Source organism: Anas platyrhynchos, chromosome 7 (genome assembly GCF_047663525.1).
Source record: "Anas platyrhynchos isolate ZD024472 breed Pekin duck chromosome 7, IASCAAS_PekinDuck_T2T, whole genome shotgun sequence".
Classification (NCBI taxonomy): domain Eukaryota; kingdom Metazoa; phylum Chordata; class Aves; order Anseriformes; family Anatidae; genus Anas; species Anas platyrhynchos.
This window is the reverse complement of record NC_092593.1, coordinates 18,217,506-18,240,729: the sequence shown is the minus strand read 5'-3', so window position 1 is coordinate 18,240,729 and position 23,224 is coordinate 18,217,506. Positions and strand designations below refer to the sequence as shown.

At 34.6% G+C, this 23,224-nt stretch overlaps 1 protein-coding gene across 4 annotated transcripts in view; it reads left to right on the top strand.

The window, feature by feature from the left end:
* The window catches only part of KCNH7 (potassium voltage-gated channel subfamily H member 7), a 223,787-nt gene that overhangs the window by 116,230 nt on the left and 84,333 nt on the right, over positions 1–23,224 (top strand). For 2 of the 4 annotated variants that reach the window (XM_038182318.2, XM_038182320.2), the window contains exons 3-4: positions 13,485–13,640; positions 22,312–22,344. In XM_038182318.2, the coding sequence (XP_038038246.1) occupies positions 13,485–13,640; positions 22,312–22,344 (189 nt within the window). The remainder of the gene's footprint in view (positions 1–13,484; positions 13,641–22,311; positions 22,345–23,224) is intronic. The other 2 variants (XM_072040860.1, XM_038182321.2) reach the window with 1 other exon arrangement.

Below are 23,224 nucleotides of genomic sequence, written 5' to 3'. Positions count from 1 at the left end.
CTTCTAACCCCTACCTAAAGATGTTCTGAATCGCACTTAGATTATTTGCCTGAAGTGAATTGGGCAAATACATTCTATCCTGCCCATTTTAAACAGGAGGGTTGCACCACACACGCACACATCCACACAGACAGGAAGTCACATGAAGTATTAAGTAAGCATTCAGTCCCCAGCCATGTCCTAGGGCAGGAGTCCAGTGACTTGTGGGAGGGCACCATGCCAACCTAACAGATGGACACACATATGGGTAGTCAGGACATCATGTGAAGCCATCAAGTATGGATACTAAGGGCACAATTCCAACCTAAGAACATGAGCTTTCTGTGAAGGTTAAGGAGATGTTAAGCTGGATTTACTTTCAAAAATAAAGAATAAATTCCACTTCCATGTCCGGTAACAGTTATGTTCTTAGTTAATCAGGTGGAGTTGGTAGTAGCTAAAGAGAGGTATGATTATGAGGTAGAGTTTTAATGTTTCACAGGGCAGATGTCATGCACAAAAAAAATATGTATTATTTGGGGGGATATCTAGTTAGTGATAATGACTTTGCACTGGCAGCAATGCTTTGACCCTGCATCACCATCTGGTCTGTGACTTTTCCCAACAGGAGAGGAAAAAGCTATTTGAGCAGCAGATGCAGTCCAGATAGCCAAATGCATTCTCCAGCATCCATTACTGCAAGGATTAGAGCTGGAAACTGCCGCCCTTTCCTAATGAGGAGTGAATGAGAAAGGAGGAACAACAGCTCCAGACAACTTGCCCATCTACTGATCTAGCATTGCTGATGCAACTAAGAGAAGTAGAAGCATGCACATCCTACAGCCTTCTGAGGCTATGTCCATCAGCAGGAGAGAGGAGGTTAGGAGTCGTGCCTTGGGAATTTAATTCAACACCATAGCTCAAGGACAGGCCAGTCTGCTGCTGTGTAACCCTACCCATTATTAAGGCCAAACCATAGAAATCACACCAGACCACGGAGGGCCTTTGAAATTTTACCAGCTGAATAGGCAGAACACATGAAACTTTGTTTCCAAGTACAGGGGAGAGGTAAACAGAATCTTGGTTTACAGATCAATGTGTATCCACAGCAGAGCTGGGCCAGGTAGCACTGAATTCCCAATTGAATTGAAATGAAATGTTTGGAAGAAACATTAAAAATTTATGAAGTCAAATAGCACATAGGTTATGTCAATAAAAGCAATTTGTCCGCTTCTTCCAGCTTGATCCAGAAACATAAAGAGATGGCTCTGATGGCTCATTCCATAAGGCTATAGCCTGAATCATCTGTTTTTGGCTTCCAGACATTTAGGTTCTTTCTGCTAGACTCAACAGCTCCTTAGTATTCACTTCTCTTTCCATGAAGTTACTGACTCTAATGTAAGTCACTTATCAAACTGCTTCTCATTAACAAAGATTGACATCTGTAAGATTCACAGCAAAAGAACTTGCTGAAGCATGCTGTTCCTCTGCTTTTTTGTTTTGTTTTGTTTTAATGCTCTCTCCAATTTTTTTAGTATCCTTTAAGAATTCAGATGCCACAAAGTGAATTCAATATTCCAGTTTCACTCTCCCCAGTGTTATATACATGAAGAAAGGACAACTTCTTATTCTACCTGTTTATGCAAACCATGCTGGTCATTCTTATATATCCTATAAATTCTTTTGTGAAATTCCATTCCACGATATAGCTACCTTTTTTTAGTGTCAGCCTACATGCCCTGGTTCCTCAACTGTATGATTAAGTTTACCATTTTAGAATGCATTTGTTTGCATTTAATATCCCTCTAACAGAATTATCCAAATTATTCTATTTTACCTCCTTAGTATGGCACTAGCCACTTTACATCCAAATATTTCACAGAATTTATTTTATTTTGTCTCCAGATATTTTCAAAGCAAATGAATACCACCATATTCATTTCTGTGGACTTTCACTAGAAAATCTGGCGCTGAGTTGTGATCCTCCAGATCACATATTTTGGAATCTTTTTTGGAATATCTCAGTCAATTTGTAAACCATGTAATGCAGTTTTGTTGTTGTTGCTGTTTTTTATCAGTGCAATGCTATTGTTTAGTTATATTATATAGCGAAATCATTACAAAAATACATGTCTGTGATGGCTACTTATTCATTTTTATTTAGAAAGAATATAACCATCAAATCAGACTTCTTGCCCTTTAACAACATCTATATTACCATACAGAGTGACATTAATTATATTCCTGTCAGGTATTCTTTATTAAAGTAATCTAATATCACATTTCATTATTTTCCTTAGGAGTGATATCAGGCTCACTGCCATACCGTCATTCCAATCACTATACGATGTCTAACTATATCTATATCTAGATAGATAGATACTATATAGATAGATAGATACTGTAGAGAGAGAGATACTATATATACTATATCTAACTATATCACTCTTAAATGTTGGCATGGTATTACCATTGTTCTAACCTTCTGGAACTTTGCCCAGCAAGACTTGTTAAGAGGTTGCTGTAGACTGCTCAACCAATGCCTAGACCTTCAATTACACTTTTACAAGTTTGCTGATATTTGAATCTAGCAAAGAATTGACACACTTCATAGTTACAATGGCAAGGTAAAACTTCATTATAGTGATACATTATTCAAACTGTTCTTAAATACAAAACAAAAATATTAACTAGTGGATTTGTCTGGTTGTTTCATAATTATCATTGCATAATTATTAACAATTTTATGGCAACTGTCATTGGGATTTTTATGGGCTTTCACTACTATTGCAATTATTATAAGCATATATCTACAGGCTTAACTTACTTAGATACCTACTTATGCTCCTTAGTCTTGCTCTGATGTCACATTCTTCTGTCAACAACCTATATTTCATACCTCTCAGCTTCTTCCAACACATACATGTGTATTTACTTTCTTCTTTCTCCATTCACTATACACTACACACCTGTTAATTCCTATCTGCTTCACTTTTGTACTGAAACCAAATGGAATTGCATCTAAGATTTTCAGCATCTTTGAATAACTACTCTTTTGTTAGGTAATATTTTCATTAAGAATTCCAGATATTCATTCATATATTTGTCTGATCCTTCCTCCCAATTATTTCTACTTACATTTTTCTCATCCATAGAAAATTACCCATTTAGAAGAAGCACTATTTTGCTGCTTGGGATTGTTCTTTGTTTGCCTATATTGTTGGCAATCAGGTCATGAAAACCACCCTTAAGGCATCACGAACTTCTGGTCCAGTAAGTTATTCATATTTATCCATTCTAATGAGATCCTACATTAAAAACACATCATTTGGGGTATGGAGTCTTTCCATAAGAAAACATGATGTATTTTTCTTTAAAAAATAAAAAATAAAAATAAATAGTAATATTTCACTCGCGTGCTTGACAAGCCTCCAGTACATACAGTTCCCACCACATTTATTAATATGAATTCAAAATTCCATGATTTTGAGTTATTAAGAAATCCAGAATACCTTTTATTAAGAAATCCAAAATACCTCATGCCTTTAACTAGCATGTCTCTTTTATCTGCCCTCTTTTCCCTGGGAGGTTGCATCCACTTACTTTACAATCCCAGTAGCTTGACTACTTTATCACTTTTCAGGATTGGCCTTCTCACTGATGAGAATTTCCAGGTCACCTGCTTTGTTTGTTACCAAGATCTCATGATCACAGCAAGAATTCCTCATTCCTTGTCTGCCTATTCTCTTCCTTCAGAAACATTATGCAGGATTACAATCAGTATATGATGACTCCTGTTTTTTTCCCTACAAACTTGGCATTTGTGTATTTCCAAATAATTATAATGTAACCATCTCTGCCATATAAAACATCTGGAAAGGTGTGTTTGCATGAGTATGATTTTCCAAGGGTATGATCTCCATGAGAAAAGTATCTATATTTATAAAATGCAATTCCTTCCACTTGGCCAATGGAGCTGGATACATATTGCAATTGTGAAAGTTTGTAGCAATGACAGGATTTCTGTTTTGCCTCAGGACCTGCTCCTGCTATCTGTTTCTCTGTATCACCCTTTGTACAGTATGGCCATTTAATGCCTTCTTTTTGATATCTATTAACCGTATTGAAAAAAAAAACAAAACAAAACAAAACAAAAAAACTAAAAAACCTTAATCACCCTGGAATGATTCAGTGTAAGTGAGAACAGAATCCTTTACTTCATGGTGTATTCTAGTCTAACACATTGGATGAATGAAATTACTGAAGCTGAGTTCTGACTTTTTTTCCATTCTGCTTTGTAAGGTTATTCAATTAGTTCTTAAAATAGCTTATGTAGTTTGGGGGCAAAAAAATGAGGTTACTTTCACAAATGTCTTAATCTGCACTTTTTCTGCAAGATGGACAATATTCAACAAACCTGAGCTCCCTTTTCTCATGAAGATAATAAGACATTTCTCAGTTGAATGCCCAGAAGTGCATAGCTTCTAATGAGGGTTTAGAAAAGAATAGCTACAGGGGAAAAAAAAAAAAAAAAAAAAAAAAGAGAGAGAGAGAAAGAGAGAGAAAAAAAAAGAAAGAAAGAAAGAAAGAAAGAAAGAAAGAAAGAAAGAAAGAAAGAAAGAAAGAAAAAATGTATATTTATTTTTAGCTTGTACAATTAAATAAACAATAAATTAGCAAACTAGCTACAATAATTAGAATCATTATTTGTCGGATAACTTTTTTTTTTTCTAAAATTACTTATATTTAAAGTATATATTCACCTTAAAATCATCATTTAATATTGTAAACAGAATCCAAAGCTCTGCAGTTCTTTATTTTTCTGCTACAAAACCATGAGAGAAAATGTGTCCTAATGCTGATTTTCACCTTGAGCTAAACATCTGGTATTTGTTGAGTGCTATGCTTTAAATAAGCTTACTACAAATGTGAATGAAGAAAGTCAAAGCAACCTATTTTCACTATGAAATCCAGTTGTTTTCAAAACTATTTTAATTACATGTAATTCAAATGACTTAATGTAATCTCTAACACTATGACATTTCCTAATTAAAAATCATCTCTCTAGACAAATACTGAAGAATGAATGGAAATGACTTAAACTGTGAGTTAGAGTGATATGTAAATGCCTGTTGATACAGCAGAACACAGTATAACAAATCCATTTCCATAATATAGATAAATTATGTTCTGTTATTATTACTTGGGCTAAGATATTATCAATTTTTCATCCACTGCTTCAACTTCAGAAAAGAATCTGGTATTTCATCAGTCAGTGGTACTGATCATTCTCAAGTGGTATTGATCTATGTCCAATGACCTTGTACATTGGTCATTTTTTTCATTGCATGTTGGGATACTCTGTGCTTTACCACATAACATTTTAAGTTTTCTCTTGGCCATGTTGATGGCCATAAAACTGTAGTCAAGAATATTCACTTTTTAGTACCTAACAGAAAACTTTTATTTTAATATGTTCTCAGCAAATGTGTATCATGCAGGTTAGCAAACAATGGATTTTATATTTACCATTAATCCTGATTTTTTTGTCCACTTTTAAATAGTCTTTTAAAAATATTAATTATTTCATTTTGAAAATGTCTGAAACATTTCTGTTTTTCACGAATAGCACACTCTTACTTGCACTCTTTCCTCATAAAAAGTTCAGTTATGAAATTCACCAAGTGTAGTATATCCTGCAATCGCCACAACTATATTGCAAGTATACAAGCATTCACGCTAAGAAAACAAGATGAAAACCATAAAGGAAGTTGCAGTGAGGAGTGTATTGGTCTCTTAAGAGATAAGTGACAGAATTCAAGGAAAGGGTCTGAAGTTGCAACAGGGAAGGTTTAGACTGGGAAATTTTCTTCATGGAGAGGGTGGTTAAGCATTGGAACAGGCTGCCCGGGGAAGTGGTAGAGTCCCCATCCCGTATTTAAGAGATGTGTGGACATGACACTAAGGAACATGTTTTTTTTGATGGGACTCAGCAGGTCAGGTTGATGGTTGGACTTGATGATCTTGAAGGTCTTTTCTAATCTAGACCATTCTATAACTCTCATGGTCTGTAATATATAACACGAAAGAATAAAAAATCTTCCCTGGTTATTCAAGATTCAGCTTGCAAAGTGTTTACAGACTAACTAATGAATAAGGTTTTTCAGAGATGTAGCCCTTTGTGAAATCTGCCCAGACCTTCCGTGTCTAACTGCTTAGCATCTGGTAACACATGTGGTAACACGTATGGAGCACTCAGGGATGCAAGGAATCAGGCACCAGATACTTACCTGCATAAGCAGAGACAGAAACATTCTCATTAACAAGTCAGAAACGTTGTTTTTCAAAAGCAGCACTACTTGCTATATTCTTCTGGAAGAAAAAGCCAATGCATAACAAAGGCTCTAAACTAAAATTAGGGCCTAAACAATTCCAAGTCACACACCTGCTCTGTAAACTATGGAGAAGAACCCATCCAGAAAACAATTTCAAACCAAGTCTCACCCCACTATGTGTACACCGGAGTGTATACAAGAAAGGTCAGTCTGAGAGAGGATTCAAGACTGATTTCAGTCTGTTCTCCAGCAATACCCACTCTGGAAAAAATCAAATATAGTTTTGAGGTCAACTAGGCAGAAAGAAAAAAGCCTATCTTGCATTTGCTGCATTAACTGTGGTGCTTAAATAAGTCTTTACCTTTTCTTCTATTGTTTTCAACATTTTTCACTCTAGGTTCTTTTTGGTCTCTACTTCATGGGCATGTAACATCTCTGTTTATTTTTCATTTTACTTTTCTTTATTTTCCATATATTTAATTGCTCTGCATCTTCTGTACATGTTTATATATGCTTAAATAATAAAGCACTAGAAAACTGTCCTCCCATATAAAATGTGTACAGCATTACAGTTAATGACCACAGTTCTATTAGTGTAGGTGTAGATATTATAATTATAAGGTTAGCATTAATTGTGCCAATGCAGTAATAGAAGAAATGCTGGAGTAAGGAGCTGAATAGTATTTATCTAGCTATTGAATTATATTACAAATGCGATTACAGGGAGAGAAAATGAGATTTATATAGCACACTCCAATTGTGTATGAACTTGTCCACAGACTCCAGAGGGTGTTTGTTAGTTTAAAAATTATTCACTCATCTCTAAACACTATAAGGTAATATCTTACAAAACCTATGTCAGTGCATTAATCGTATCTTAGTATCAGCAACCATTTCAGTGATGGAATACCTATTTGATATGGAGGGTTGAGTGAAATGTCAAAGGGAACAGGTCCCATTTAATCACTGAAATCTCACTAATAAATATCAGCCGAATGCACTCTGCCTTGTCTCTACCCATCCTCTTTAAAAATAGCTATTCAATTGAAGAGAGGTACAATACATTTCAACCTGCCATCTATTTTTAGTTGCTACTCTGCAATAAATCTAAGAGTCAGTCATACAGATACATCTGCAGTATGTTTAACGGGAAGCTTGTGAATTCCTCATTCTTGCCACACAAGTAGTTCATTTTTAGTCAGATGGAACTGGAAAGGGGTGACATAAAGACATAGATCAGAAGATACAATTAAAAAATTAAGTAGATTGTACAACCTTTTACCCAAACTTCTGTGTGGAAATACACTAGACACATTTTAATAGCACAGGGCTGGTATCAACAATTTCAATTGTGAAAAGGGAATTTAGAGAATCTTTGTGTTACCCTTATTATCTTCATTCATTTTTGATGCAGCTTTGGATAAGACACTTGTTTTTATGATTCAGTCCCACCACCTTAAATAAAAAGTAAAATAATATCTCTACAATTTGAAGAGCAACAACAGGCAACATCTGCAATGCAGTATGGGTTTCCTAGAATAGATGCTCTTTATAGCTGCAAATATTATCATTTTTAGCCTTAGCATTAAGTTTCTTCTATTTCTCATGTAAGCAACTACATAACAAATGAAGGGAGAGGGAGGGGTTGACATCCAAGGGTGGTTCTTTCTGTTAGAGCCAAAATTTTCATGGGTTCTTTAGACCTCAAACGTCTCCAAAGGTCTGAATAAATGACATCAAGTGCAAAGATACAAAGAGATGAAGGTAAAAACAGGCAAAAATATTTATCTGAAGTTTCTTTCATGGAGCTGTTACTGAACTGAGCAATTACTTATGTGGTATCTATCTCCAATGATCTGATTCTACACCACTAAGGGCTGGGCAATTTTCTCAGGGCAGATTCAGTCACTCTTCTACTCATTTTTATTATACAAACAGGCAGACTACATAGTGAAAATCTGTTAATAAAAAGTTAGTCATAATTTATACAGAAACAGTCTTGCAAAAGCATTTGGGGCCCTTTAACATAAAATTTAGTGAAGTTTGGTAAGATCTGCACATCACTGGTTTCAGCTTAACACTATTGTAATAACGTACTTGGTCTCATTTGAGAAAGGTAGTAAATGTTTCCAGCAAATCCACTAAAAGTAAGATTGCCTGTTATGTGTGGCAATTTTCCTGGCTTGTGCTTGAACAGAAACACAAAGAAATAAATTTTCAGCCTTTGATTGGTCAAGGTTAGCCCACACATCACAATACACATCATCCCTCAATATTTGACAAATTGGCTTTCACTTAAATATTCTAGACTTTAAAAAGCTGGAATAGTATTGCCCTGGACCTGAATAAACAAAGATAACTTTCCAAGATGAATCACAATCTAGAAGTAGGAAGAGATGCTTCCTTGTGTCTGTAGAGGGAGTGTGTTGGAGGGAAGATGACACTGGCTTTGGGGAATTAAGGAGTTGATAGAGAGCCATATCTTGGCTTCTTGCCCCAAAGACAATGACTACATGAAGGACAGGCAAAACCAACAGAAGTTCTGATCTGCCACATTCTCCCCCAGATGATCTCCCTTTCCTTTCCCCAAACTGCTTATTAATATTGGGCAATCCCCATCATCCATGCTATAAGGAAAGGACTCGAGACCAAGGCTGTGAATAACAGAGAACTGGTAACAGTACAACAGGTTACATGATATTCTTTGTTTTTATGGAAGTCAGCCCTTTCTTAAAGGGAATATAGCATTTCTACTATAACTGATAGTTTAAGATCTTAAATTAAATTGTAAGATAGAGGCTCTACATTTGTAATTGATATGTTAAAAGTTTCTGCCTTTGAGAGAAGCATTTATTTTGATAACAAAATGTGAGATCATACTGAGGGAAGTGGAGAGTAGTTATTTCCAAAATAAACATGCTAATTATTTCATAAAAATACAAGAATATCCAGCTTCCTTCACCTGTTCCTATCATAAAATTGTCACTGCAAAATTCTTACAAGATTTTATACAAGATTCACCCATGTTTTTCATTTAGATCTGTCTTTAAACAAGAACAGGACTGTCTAGCTCTGGAAACATGCACAGTATCTCTGCCTGTAATTTTTAACCATCTTTGATCCTGTTTCTTAGTAGACAAGCTGTTGTTGTCAACTCTCTTTGTTCTGCTTTGATGTATTCCTTCTCACCTTCAATTTTAAATGAGAAGAAGTACCTAGAGATTGTATGGCTAACTACATTAGACTATATGTAGGTTGCAGCAGTAAAACATTATCGTATGTCTAGCAAACTCTTGTATGAGGTCATCCCATCCAGAAATACATATATGCACATAGAGGACATACTCAACATCTTTCTTTTCATAGCCTTCCTCAGTTGTCCACAGCAGCTTCATAAGCAAACAAGCAAAAGAAAAACAACTGAGAAGTTATAAATGCTCTGGCACAGGGTGCCAAGTGGTTCCAAAACATAGCGCTTTTTTTTTTTTTTTTTTGGGGGGGGGGGGAGGGGTGGGGGGAGGATGCAGTTAGGAACTGTCAGACTCATTTTGTAAAACAAGACTTTGCCTGTTTTACACAAACAAAGCCTGCAGAACCATGAAAGATTTCCAAGGGTGCTGGCTATGGAAAACATGGGGCTTTTGCAGAATTAGGACAATTACCTAAAAGGCACAGCGTCTCATTTTTCAGAGATCTTCTGAACTTGGCATATGTAATGGCCTGTAAAAACATTGTTCCCAGGAAGGTTGAATCATAACACTTGTTCAGGATGGGTCATTTCAAAGTTTGTATGTCACAGTTTTGCATATAAGAATGCAGGCCCTTCTAATTTGGAATGCCTTTGCTGTTGTATTTTTGTATTGTACTCTCCCAAATGCTTATAATGGGAGCTATTATAATTTAAATAAATGACTGCAGTTGTATCCAGAAGATGCATCCTGGTACAAATCTGTCCTAAAATGCTCTATAGAAAACCACTGGAAAGGTACATAGACTTTATGAGCCAGATTAATTGATGTGATGTGCCTGCTTTGTACTGCTTCTGTGAAGCAAATCAACTTTAAACACTAAGCAGCCAGATATTTAAATGGACTTGGCTTCACCAGAACTGCTCAAATAATGCAATAAATCCTTGTATAAACCTAACATATCTTATATCCTCTGTTTGTTAAATATATATCATTGCTGATGTTTGTTTTATAACAGCCCCTGTATGGTCTTGTGAAATCACAGTACTGTATATAGAACTACAGAACCATGTCCACACAGAATATAGGGAAGATGAACCTTTTCTTCACAAATTGGTATTTTGCCACTAAATTAACTAGATGAAAGAGTAGTCTTTAAAGTGTCATAAACAAAACAAAACAAAACAAAACAACAAGCCCTTATAACTATGGAATTCAAGCTGACATAAATATATCCAGCTTTTCTACTTCATCGCCTCCAATGATGATGTCAAGTCAGCACAACAGGAACATTTCATGATTACTTATCAATGGTAGTTTTCAGAAAATCCAGAAATATTGCTGGATATTGAATGTACCGATTAAAGGTATAATTTTCATTATTATTGTGATCATATTCTCTACTTGCCCTGTGCAAGTACATGAGAAATGCAAATTTCAGAAACTCCATTATAATTTTTATTGCTTATCAGAAGCCTTTCTTACCCTTGAAATATTTTAGTATAGAGACAAAACAGAGTAAACATGGTCAGTGTAATGAAGAATTATTGAATGGCAGAGTACAAATGCAGAATAAGATTGTTTATAAACAGGCCACTTTTTTATATTTATTGTTATCAAATCCAACTACAGAATGCAATAAGCTTTCTCTATATCTAACTTATATTTCAGTCACTAAGGTTTTCCTTGTTATTTTACATTCCCTTATTGCCATTTCAATAGAGAGAGACATTAATAAGTGTATAGGAGATAATCACTTCAGTACTAAAGACTGACAGGCACTGTATTTTGCTCAAGTTGCGGAATTCCAATTCCAATTATTCACACAAAATAAATATTCCATGCCACTTAAAAGCCTAAGTGTCTTGGAAAAACTTCAGCCTAATGAGCTACACTGGTCTCACTGGCCTGCTGGTGCAATTGGTCTTCAAAGAAACCATGCTGAATTGTACCAGATATGGACTCTTCCCTTTTTTTTTTTTTTTCCCAAAATGTTTTTACATACAGCTGTGATTTTAACCCTGTGCTCTTTTTGTCATGTTCTTACTGTGGGCTGTTAAACAGCTTCTGTATCTGTCCAGAGATGCAAATCCCTATGTCCACTCCAAATGGAATTTGTAAATGCTTGAGTGCAGAATGTTCTAAATAAATGGGAGATACTGTCATTATTTAGCACTGCGGGAAGCATTTCAAAAGCTGAAATATCCTTGCCTTCAAAAGGCAGGCACGCTTTTAAAGAAGTGTGTGGTTTATTCTCATCCTTGTTTGCAAAAATTAATCAACATTTCTTCCAGTGGAGTTCAATGTTCTTCAAATCCATGCACTCTTCAGCCTATCCCCACATCCAGCCCTTTGTGTCAGGGTTGTTGTGTCGGGGGTTATCTGCTCAACCTATAAATCTGTGTGTCAAAACACAATCCATATCAGGAATTCTTTTTCTTTTTTTAAACATAAGTTAGCTTTTATTTCCAAGTGATTAAATAAATATCGTTTTGATTGCTTAAACTCAATATGTATTTTTATCAATTAGCTGGAAGCACAAAGATTACTTCTAAATTCTCTTCAGACCCTCTGTTTAACCAGTATATGTTGCAATGCTTGGCCTGCAGCACTTCTATTTTTAGCTCTGAAGGAACAGTCTTAAATTGCCTATTTTCTGTTTACTAAAGACATTGAGCTTGTTACCATGGAAACTGTGGCAAGTGCCACAGCTTAACTGTTTTATTAAATGGATTGAAGGCACAGCTGCAAAACTTGAAAGGCCAGCACGTCAATTTTATACATAGCTCAAACTGCTATACATTCCACATTATAGCAAGAGCTACATTAGATATGAGAAGCCAGAATCCGATCTTGGCTATAATCATATAAATCTTTGTTGTCTCTCTCTTCACTATCAAAAAATAATAAATAAATAAATACATAATAATGATAATAAAAAATTATGTGCAACCCAGATCAGGATCTGTTTTTGTCAAACTGCACTGCCTGTCAAGTTTTAGCAATTACCGCATTTGAATGGATAAATTGCAGATGATGTACACTAAACCAGTCTCCATTTATCACAAAGACACCATCTCACAGTTGTGCTTGCATGAAGCTTTTAGCACATTATCGTATTGCTTACAGCAATCACATTATTTTTGGAACCACTATATTCTGTTAGTATAAGAGGGAATTAAATCAAAACTAATGACCTTGTCAAATGAAACTTCTATAAAAAGTTACACTGGAAGAATTAACGCAAAACATTCTTTAAATCTTTAATTAGGCATTTGAACAAGAACACCCTGAGTACTAGAGGTGTTAAGAAATTACACCTTCTGTTCATTCCAGTACATGGTATGCTCCATATTTATGCAAAGTAGGGTACTTTTTAAATCATGCTTTAACTTGTATATAACACTTAAGTCAAACACTACCAAAAATTATTGAAAATTATTACAACTTTTATTTTATTAATTTTTTTTGTGTGTGTGATAGAATATAAAACTTTGTAGGATCAGATTGATAACAAATATAATTGTTAACACAAACCTAAACATTATACAGCCCCCAAAAGAATGAGAGCTAAAATAAGAATAGTGATATATTTACACCCATAAATATTTAATGAATGATTCAGCCTGTTGTAAGAGAACCAAAAGCTCAAAGAATGTTTGACATTTAGAAGAATGGGGTTCTGCTTTCTTCACTAGTGTTGTGTTTGGAATGGTGTTTGCATTGCTACTTTTGACATTTTAAATATGAGATTTTTTGGAAGAGGTAATAATCTGATAAATTATTGAAAGATGTATTTCTTTCTGTGAAAATGCTCCTGTTTAATTTAAAGAATAGTGTGGTTGATGTTCAATCATTAAATTCAAAGAAATATTCTTCACTATCTGTTGGTGTAACTAGAATTACTGGAATGAAAAATAATTAAGTTTCCTTTCATTTATGCATTTCTTTCTTTTTTTTTTTTTTTTTTGTCTATCTGCAGGATCTACCTTCATCTGCAACACCCACATAATTCCAGTGAAAAATCAAGAGGGAGTAGCAATGATGTTTATTATTAACTTTGAGTATGTAACAGATGAAGAGAATGTTGCGTCTCCCGAGAAGTGCAACCCAATATTGCCATCCAAACTTGTAAATCGTAAGTTACCCATTGAAAGTTCTCTGCTTACCTCTACTCTTAGCATAGAGAATAATTAACTTGAGCAATATCAATAACAAAACAAAACAAAACAAACAAACAAAAATTCAGTGCAGTCACCATTGCCTGACTCATTTAAGATAGAATTCAAGACAGTAGAAAATAAAATTTAGCAAACCTGTTATAAAGTTAGTAAGATAGTCTATTGGATCTTTGGTAGTACAAACACCATTGATCTTATGTGTATTGCTAGAAAATAAAAATTCATTAAAAGGAAAACATTTTCACTGAAGTGCATTACCCTTGACAAAATGTTAATGAACGGAAAAAAAAAAAAAAAAGCATTATGATAGAGGCAAAATATTTCACCTTAACCTATTTTAAATGGAATATTTCTATTTTCCTTTCCAATTAAAAAAATAATAAGGTTTGGTTAACTTTGATTTAAAAATACAAAATAAATTAAAAAATATATATTTGAAGCAAAATTAAACATCTTGATTTTATCAAATTGAATTATTTGGATGGGCTTGAAGGATGTGGGTTTCTTTGGATATACAGGAAATGCTTTTGTTTTTATTCTACTTGTAAGTATTGTTAAAGTCAGAAATCCTTCCACAAAACAAAAGTCCTCTTCTTATGCAGTTAGACTATTTAGCTTTTTGTATATGTGGAATGTGTACTTTTTTTTGTTGACCTTCACTCTGTGCAGAAACAGCACATGATCTTTTCTGCTTTGCATCTCCACTCACATACTCCGCTCTTACTCCAGAATTCCCGGAACGCATCCCCATTTGTCTAAGCTCTTAGTAAAGCGCAGCATGATCTAACAGTGAATGTTAACGCTCTCCCCAGAGTCTGGCTGGCAAATACAACAGTTGGAAAATGCCTTTTCACACTCTAATAATCTTTAATGTTAGTATGATAAAGGGACCTGGAACCTAAATTTTCTGATAGTCAAATCAACACTTCAGCTTTCTCTAGATAGGAGACAAAGACCAACTTCACTGCAGGAACTGAGGGGAAAACTTTCCCAATGTAAGCACTAGGCACTACCTTAAGTGATGACATGCAGTTATTAGTTCAGTTATGTTGAGGAGATTGTGAGAAGCAGGGCTGCAGCACCGCATAACAGCAATACTAAGTTCCTTTCGATTAAAGCGGTCTCTGCTATTCTTCATAATACAGACTATCTGCGGTGTATTCTCTCGACAAAATGCATGACATCTCATTCAAAGCTCTGTGTGGTCAAAAAAAAAAAAAAAAATCCCCCTCCCCAAAATATTGCTGAATAATTCACATTTTTAAAAGATTCTAGTTTACTTCTATAATTAATGGTGATGGCCTATAAATAAGTAGTTACATTCAGTATGGAGAAAGAGCTCTGACCAAATCAATCTATATTGGCCAAAGTCATCCCAGTTACATCTGTTTAACTTTGCAGTGGCTGTAGATGTAAAACTATGAAAACTTACTACTACTGCAACCTAGCAGACTGCCAATAATTATTGTTTGTGAAATATCACAAGCTTTTAAAAAAGACTTTTTTAATATTCTTCATAATACATATTTTATTTTTTTTTATTTTATGCTTCCTTTCTGTATTCTGTTCTTTTTAAATGGTCATTTTTTCTTTATTCTTCCAGTAATTTTATGGTAAAAATACACTTATCAGAAGAAATAATCAATTCAATCAGGGAAAAAAAAAAAAAAAAAAAAAAAGAAGAAGAATATACATATATATATATAACTTACACCAAGTAAACCCCACTCATATTCTCTTTCTATTTCAGGTTGCCACGATTTTGTGCATTTTCAACACTTCTGCTTTTAAATACAATTTTGTAATACAAATAATGTGGCACTATTTACAAAAATAATGTAACATACCAATTGGAAAAAAAAAAAAAAAAAAAAAAAAAGAGCTTCAGGTCCTGAAAAAGAGCTGTTTTTTCTGCTGTGTACACTTTCAAGTCTTGACACTTGCCATATTTTAAAGTAAAAGCTGCTAAAGAGGACACCGGCAAAAAAAACACTTAGTCAAGACATTCTCTTGTTTTCCAGTAGTTATGCCTGACATGCACAGGGAATTTCCTTGCTGAGTTCTTTAAAAATGTATAGTTGGGGCTCCAAGTTTTCACAACTGAGAAAGTTCAAGGTTTAAAAGGAGGGAAAAAAGGTGACTCAAATCATTTTCCAGCTAGTGGGTTCAGCCAGATGCCAGAAACTGCCATAAACTAGAGCAGGCACATGGCTGCTCTTCCACCTAGTTGTTGTGGTCTCAGAGCAGACTGTTATGTGGGCAGGATGGTGACACAATTGCTACATAGCCAAAAATTCTTCTTGGCTGATAGGATTTGCAGGAGGTCAATCTATGCAAGTTATCCAGAAAAACTGGAGATGAGTACAGGCCAATGGTAGATTTGAATTAAAACAAACAAACACAAGACCTTGAAATACAGAAAATACAAGAGGCAGACCAGTGAGGCAATACAAGGAGTCACAAAAACAAAAAAACAAAAACAAAAAACAAAGTGAATCATTTCCTAGTAAAAAAACAACTTTTCCTTTCTTTTCCTTTCTCTTCTCTTCTCTTCTCTTCTCTTCTCTTCTCTTCTCTTCTCTTCTCTTCTCTTCTCTTCTCTTCTCTTCTCTTCTCTTCTCTTCTCTTCTCTTCTCTTCTCTTCTCTTCTCTTCTCTTCTCTTCTCTTCTCTTCTCTTCCTCTTCTCTTCTCTTCTCTTCTCTTCTCTTCTCTTCTCTTCTCTTCTCTTCTCTTCTCTTCTCTTCTCTTCTCTTCTCTTCTCTTCTCTTCTCTTCTCTTCTCTTCTCTTCTCTTCTCTTCTCTTCTCTTCTCTTCTCTTTTTCTTTAATTCAGTTGTGTTCCCACCATAAGAAAAGCAAAGAGCAGATTCTAGGATGAAGTTCATATTTCATCTTACTCTATTTAGAACATACAATGTCAGGTAAAGCAGGTGATCTGTTTTCATTGGATGACACACAAAATGGACAGTAATGGGCACTGGTTCTCAGGGGGAAAACAAAAGAAAAGAAACAAAATCCCTTCAAATCCAACAACCAATTTAGAGAATAAAAATAGAGAAGGAACCAGCCATATAACAAGTGCAATGCATCTCTGACAATCGACCAAGATAAGCAACAGCTAATGACAAAAGACAAAAGATTTCAGATTGCATTAGCATCTACCACCCAGAAGGACATAGATCATGAAAGATTTCTTTCCAGAGCTCGTTGATTGAGTTTTCTCATATTAGAGTGTCTTTTCAACATGAGAGGAAATAAAAATGACTGAGTCAGATTGCAGGAGAGAAGAACTAAGTGTACGGGAAACAAAAAAAATCAGTTATTTTCCTGACCCTAGAAAATAAAATAACTCTTCCATACTACCATTCCTCTTCTAATTGATTTATTAAGAGTTGACATCAAATTTATCAAGTGCAACTTTGAAAACTTTTCCTTTTTCTAAAAGCATCTGTCCTGCCAGTTGCAGACAACCATTTTGAACAAGACCACTTATCACAGTGCTCCTCATGTTGAAATCTGATACATTCTAAGAAAAAGCATTTCATGCCATATACACAGTTCATTCTGGTTTTGAAGGTTGCTACACAGAAAAGAAGGATTACAGTTTGTTAAAGTGTTCTGTGAACAAATTAAAGACCAATGGAAGGCAGCTGACATTTACTATATTGAGCAAAGAGGCTGTATTTAGTCTTGGATGGGCAGAAAACTGAAAATTTACCAGCTGAATACTAAAAAATATTTTAAACAGTGTTCAAAAATTGTTTGGGACTGGGATCCTGTCTTTTGTTTTGTGCCAGTCTGATGGCTAACAGAGCTAAATTCTGCTTCACCATTGGGCCTGGCAGATAATGATAGATTATTTTTTCAAAAGTAGGCTAAATTTCCAGGAGTTTGATGACCACATCTAGTATAAATAGAATTCTTTCTAGTCTGGTGCTCAAGAGCTCTTATCTCATATGCAGCAAAAAGCTGAATAGGCAGTAACATGAAAAGTGAAGATATTGGTTTCGCAATAGCAACAAAAAAATCCTTTCAGCTGATCCTTTTATTCCCTTTATTCCTTGCAAGAATTTATCGTCAGTTCTCTATGGCAGTCTGACCAGTGTTTGCATAATGAAATAGCTAAATTTTGAAAAATCCTGGCATGCCAGGATTCATAGCCAACTGATTTTTCACTCTTTCACTGTTTCTGCATTTTGCCACAATTCTGCTTTTCAATGCATGCTATTTCACTAAGAAAACAAAGGAAGTTTTTCTTCATATGTCTCCTTTTTTTTTTTTTTTAAAAAAAAAAAAAGTCATCTTTTTGTTTAAACTTCTAACCAACTTAAATTAATGCTCTATCTGTCCAATCATTATATTCAGAGAAGTAAGGAAATTTCTTCTGTCAGTACTTAATGCATAACTGAACAACATCCTTCTTTCCAGTGAGGGTGTTTCTGCACAATGTGCAGTTGTGCAGTTAAGGGGAGACTAACAGAAACTGATTTCTGCTATAGATGTCCATTCATCATCCAATTATTCTGTCTAATATTTGTCTCATTTGCAGATATGAGAATTCTATTGATTCTTACTTCACAGATTTAATGAGTTCATTGCTTTTTGTGTTCTTTTTTCTTAGAACATGTAAATGTTTTATAATTCCAGAAATTAACTTCTGTAACCAAAGAGAGAGACACTTCATAACTTTATCCCACCTCACTATTTTTGTGAAGTGCTGGAAGACATCAATACATTCTTGTTAGGTGACTGTATATTTGTTTAGCCTGTTAGAGCATTAAAATCAACATTTTGAGCTACATAGGCCCTAAAAAATTGTTTTCATTCTTATTGTAACAGTTAGTGCTTATGGGCTGTTTCCTGCCACAACTGATAAGCTAACATTTGCCTGATTGTCACTACAATGGTAAGAATGAATCCCAAAATTGTTGGTCATAAGTTTTCATGAATCAAATCATTTGACAAAGTTATTTTCAACTCCTACTGAAATAATTAGGTAGGATATTTAGCAAGACATTTCCAGAGAAAGAGAACCTGCTCCTGTTAGTTTCCCTGTTTAAAAGAAAAACAGTCCTTTCTGTAGATATTCTAGAATGGACTAGTTCAAGAAGATATATGATTATATACCAGTTTAGCAAAAAGCCTGTGTGAACACTTACATTATCATTTAAATTTAAGTCTACTAGTAATAGTTGCTAACCAAAATAGTCCCAAAATGAGATAAGAATTCCTGTAAAGTGTGTTGTACAGACTTCATTAAAATATTTTTTCAATAAAGTGTTAAGCTAGGATAGCTTTTGCATATGAATGTTGCTTTTAAATCATCCATTGAGGAAAGAGAATGTAAGTGTCCAATTTTATTCCCAAATCTGTCAAACATTCCAGTCTGGCCTGCTCATATACTCCATCAATTTGATCATGAATTTTTACAGAAATTTAAGGAGCCAGTGGCATGAATTAATATTTGCTCCTGGCATTTGATTCTGTTCTTCACAGCTGTAGAATATTTTGTGTCTGTAAAGCTAGTCTAGTAACTGCAAAAGATCAAAATCAATCATGACACAGAATGGACACAGAGAAAATCTCCAGCCATTTCCCACTGACAGCATGCCATAGATCTGAGGGCTGACTTCAATATGAAGAATGTAACTGCAATTTTTCTACTGAGTAGACCCTTTGTGGGATTGTAATGTACACACACGTGCACAAGACGAGAAAAAACTCTCAGAATCCTAGTTCTGAGCTGTTTTCATTCTCTGCCCCACCTAGAGCACGCTGGTTTTTTAATGACTTGTAAGCACTTTTTCTAACATTTACTCCAGACCTTTCTAAAAAAAAAAAAAAAATCCTTCTAATACGTAGGTTAAAATAACCACAGTTAGATAAGATAAATGAATAAAACTTGTGTAAAATTAGCTTCCAAACTTTTTGACTAGTTTGAAGTACTAACCTAAAAGCAAATATTGGTTCCCCAATACATTGCTCATTACCTCATGGGAGAAAGCCCCAAAAGTTATTTGATTAAGCACATAATTGCATTCTGCCAAGAATGGTTATTTGGGGATTCCTTTATCATTTTATCCCTTCAAAATCTATAAGCCTATTAAACACCCTGGAATAATTTTTTGTATTTCTTCCTCTTATGCAAATGAGAGGATCTGTAATACATCCAGTCAATGCCTACTTTTTGGATCAAGTTCAAACAAAATGAAAAGGCTAATAATATTCTAAAAACAGCTTAAAATATTATTAGTAATGATTAGTAAAACTTCTCAACCAATGAGATCCTTAACGGTGCTTATACTCGAAAAATTTGTCTCTGTTCTGGTCCTAGCAATGGAGCTACATGTCAGGAAGGATGCTCACTGCAGTCACTGAAGTTACAAATAAAACAAGCACAACTGAAATTGAGATCAGGCCTTTTCTTTAAGTAAAAGAGTTAATTCAAAAACAGATACATTGTTTCTCCATGCAGAACACTGCTGTATGAGTAAGCATAGCAATTTAGTGAGAGTTAAGCATATATTTATTTTCTAAACAAATTTGGACAACAAAATTGTCATGAAATATTGTATACTGTCTGATGCACAGGCACTTGCCACATTGAACATGACATGTATAAGCAATAGTAACCCCCTGACTTTGCCCAAAATGTGATGAGAAATGTGTCTAGGGTCTTATTTTTAGCTGCAACACTGGGAGCAAATTCATCATAAGTGAGGGCTAGTCAAGAAAAAGTGTGTCCAGGAGGACAAAGGTTTCTATCTAGCCAACCAGCAGCATAGCTCTGACAACCCAATGTCAATACGTGTATTTGTCTCCAAGGTAAATTACAGGGAATGCTAGGTGAACTGAGGCAGTGTGGAACACTTAGCAAAGGAATATAGCCAAACAGCTATCAGCAGTAAAGGACAGAAGGTCCTTTGGTACCTTCACCTTCAGAGTACTCCACAAATACCTAATTAACAGAATGCTCATTAAGATAAATAAATTGTATTAAGTCTTGTTTTACGGACAGAGAAATACAAGTGCGGTGGCTAAATTTCCTTTCCTCATGGTGGTTATTTTTGGGATTCAGACTAGAAAGGAAGCCTCACTGTATTCTAGTCACTGTAATTAGCTGTTTGCATTACAGCCTCTCCCAGCTAGGATCACAGCCCTATTGTGCTGTATCTTATACAAACATTCAATAAAAGCAGGCAATCTCTGCTTAAAGAGATTACAAACCAAACAGAGGGAATGACACAGCCTTCAGTGGAGGTGACTTGTGCAGCCTGGATGACAGGAAAAGGAACACAAACTGACAATAAACAAGCTGCGCAGAGACCTTGCAAATTTTCCTTTTGCTATGTAAATAGATAAGTAGTAAGTATGAGAAGTGAGCATGAAAAGGATTCCTGGTTTGAACTAGATCCAGGAGGTCTCTTACAGTCCTATATTTTTAGTAGATGTCCTGTTTGTTCTTTTCAAGGATATTGAAAACAGGTGGGTTCTGTGAGATAACTTGAAGGCCAGGATAATGATTTTACAAAATCATCCCATTATAATACATGCCCTCAAAAACGTATAAAGGTAGTCAGTTTTGTATCATTCTCTGATGGAATAACTAAATTAAGACATATTTCTCTATTATTCATAATAAGAATTAGTACAGAGAACTTAACACATCTATGCATTTTGTTAAATTGAATTAGATATTTTAATCTTGAAGAAAGAAATTAACATTTATCAGCATATCTCAAGCTTAGACTAAAAGTACTACTAGGTAGGAAAAAAAAAAAAAAAGTTGGATTTGAAAAAAAGGATTTGAGAAGCTCTCAGATGGAATATAGTTACAAGGAATATGTTCTGTTATTTAAGCGATTCAACATGGAGGAGATGATATTTTTAGGTAAGCAAACAAAATAAATCTATAGATAAAAATGAGGAGCTTTACAACCATTGCATCTTATTTCTCATATGTAGAATTCCTACCATGATTACTTGACTCTATTAATGAGCACAGTACACAGACAAGCCGGGCATTTCAAAGACCTGAAAACAATTGGCAGAGACATGAGATGTGTAGTGAGAAGAGTTCATCCCATGAAGAGATGAAATAAGTGAGCCCTGCCAGGGATATGAAACTTCTCTGAGGTCAAACTCTGAACAAGTGTCAGTGAATAAAGCATATTCTCCCTAAGGAGATTTTGATTATTCAACTTTTTAGTAAATTTCTTCCAAACAAAACAGGCATTTCCTAGAAAAGACGTGCTCCATAAGAAATAAGGTTTCTGTTTCATGAGAAATAGCACATTGGTCTGGATACATCTACTTTAGTTTTCTGTCTGTATTAGCTAACCTTAAAACTTGGTAATTGGAAATATATATTGATCTATGTTACAAAACTGAGTAATTATCCAAATACTTCTTTATGGAGTAGTTCTTAAGTTTTCCAAATAAAAAGGCAATGTACTTTTACTTCTGCAGATTACCTATACTGAGTGTGAATTCAAGATACTTGAGTTTGCTTGTAAAATGTGTGGAAATTTGATATTCAACCTTCTTTTCTTAATAGTCTGTTTATTTTCTGAACCTGTCTCTTTTAAAGCTAAAGCGTTTTGTAAATCTAGTTTAATTGTATTTCAGATGGTAACAACCTTTCGAGTGGCTCTTCTTCAGGTAAATCTACCTTCTAAAATTCTATCTACTAAAGCCCTTTTATTGCTTTGTTCTGTTTCTACTACTTCAAGATCTCATTACATTTTACATAATTCTAGAAGAGTGCAAGTTAAAATGTGGCTCTTGCTCCCACTCTCTGAATACTTATTTCTGCAAAACTATGGATATAACAGCTAAACTATTAAATTTAGTATAATTATATGAGATATAAAATTCAAATGTAGTGATACTTTTCAGCTTATTACCACTGACTGAAATTTTTTTATGCTCCGAATACAAGAACTTTCAATGTATGAGACAAAATACGTTGTGGAATTTGGAAGTGGTATATAAATTGACTATTAAAACAAGAGAACTTCTTCAGGCTTCCTGTCTCAGACAAAAACAGCATTATCTGTTCTATGAAGTCTGGTAAGTGACGTGATAAAGGGTTGAGACTTTCTGGAGAACTTTATTTAATACATGAAATGAATTCTTCCAGCTACCAAAAACCACCATGTTCTCACAGCAAGACAGCAAAACACTGTGCTAGCTGTGATGCTTGCTATTTTGTTTCTTTACAGTTATTTAATTTTTTCTTCATTTCCACTTTTAACTATGTCTAAGAAATAAAAATGCAAGAAGTAAAACCTCTGAGAGGCCCAAAATTATATTTTCATATGGCTTTTTTCACAAAACCACTGTAACACCTATACCTATAAGCTTAACATCTAGACAAATAAAATCTACTATAATGATATCTGTATTAACAAATGTGAAGAAAAACAGACTGGTAAATATACAAATGTATGTTAGTATCCAAGGATGTCACCATTCTCTCTTTTCAGAAAAACCCTGAGAACACTGTTCAGACGAGATTCACTAGCCAACCAAGTATAGC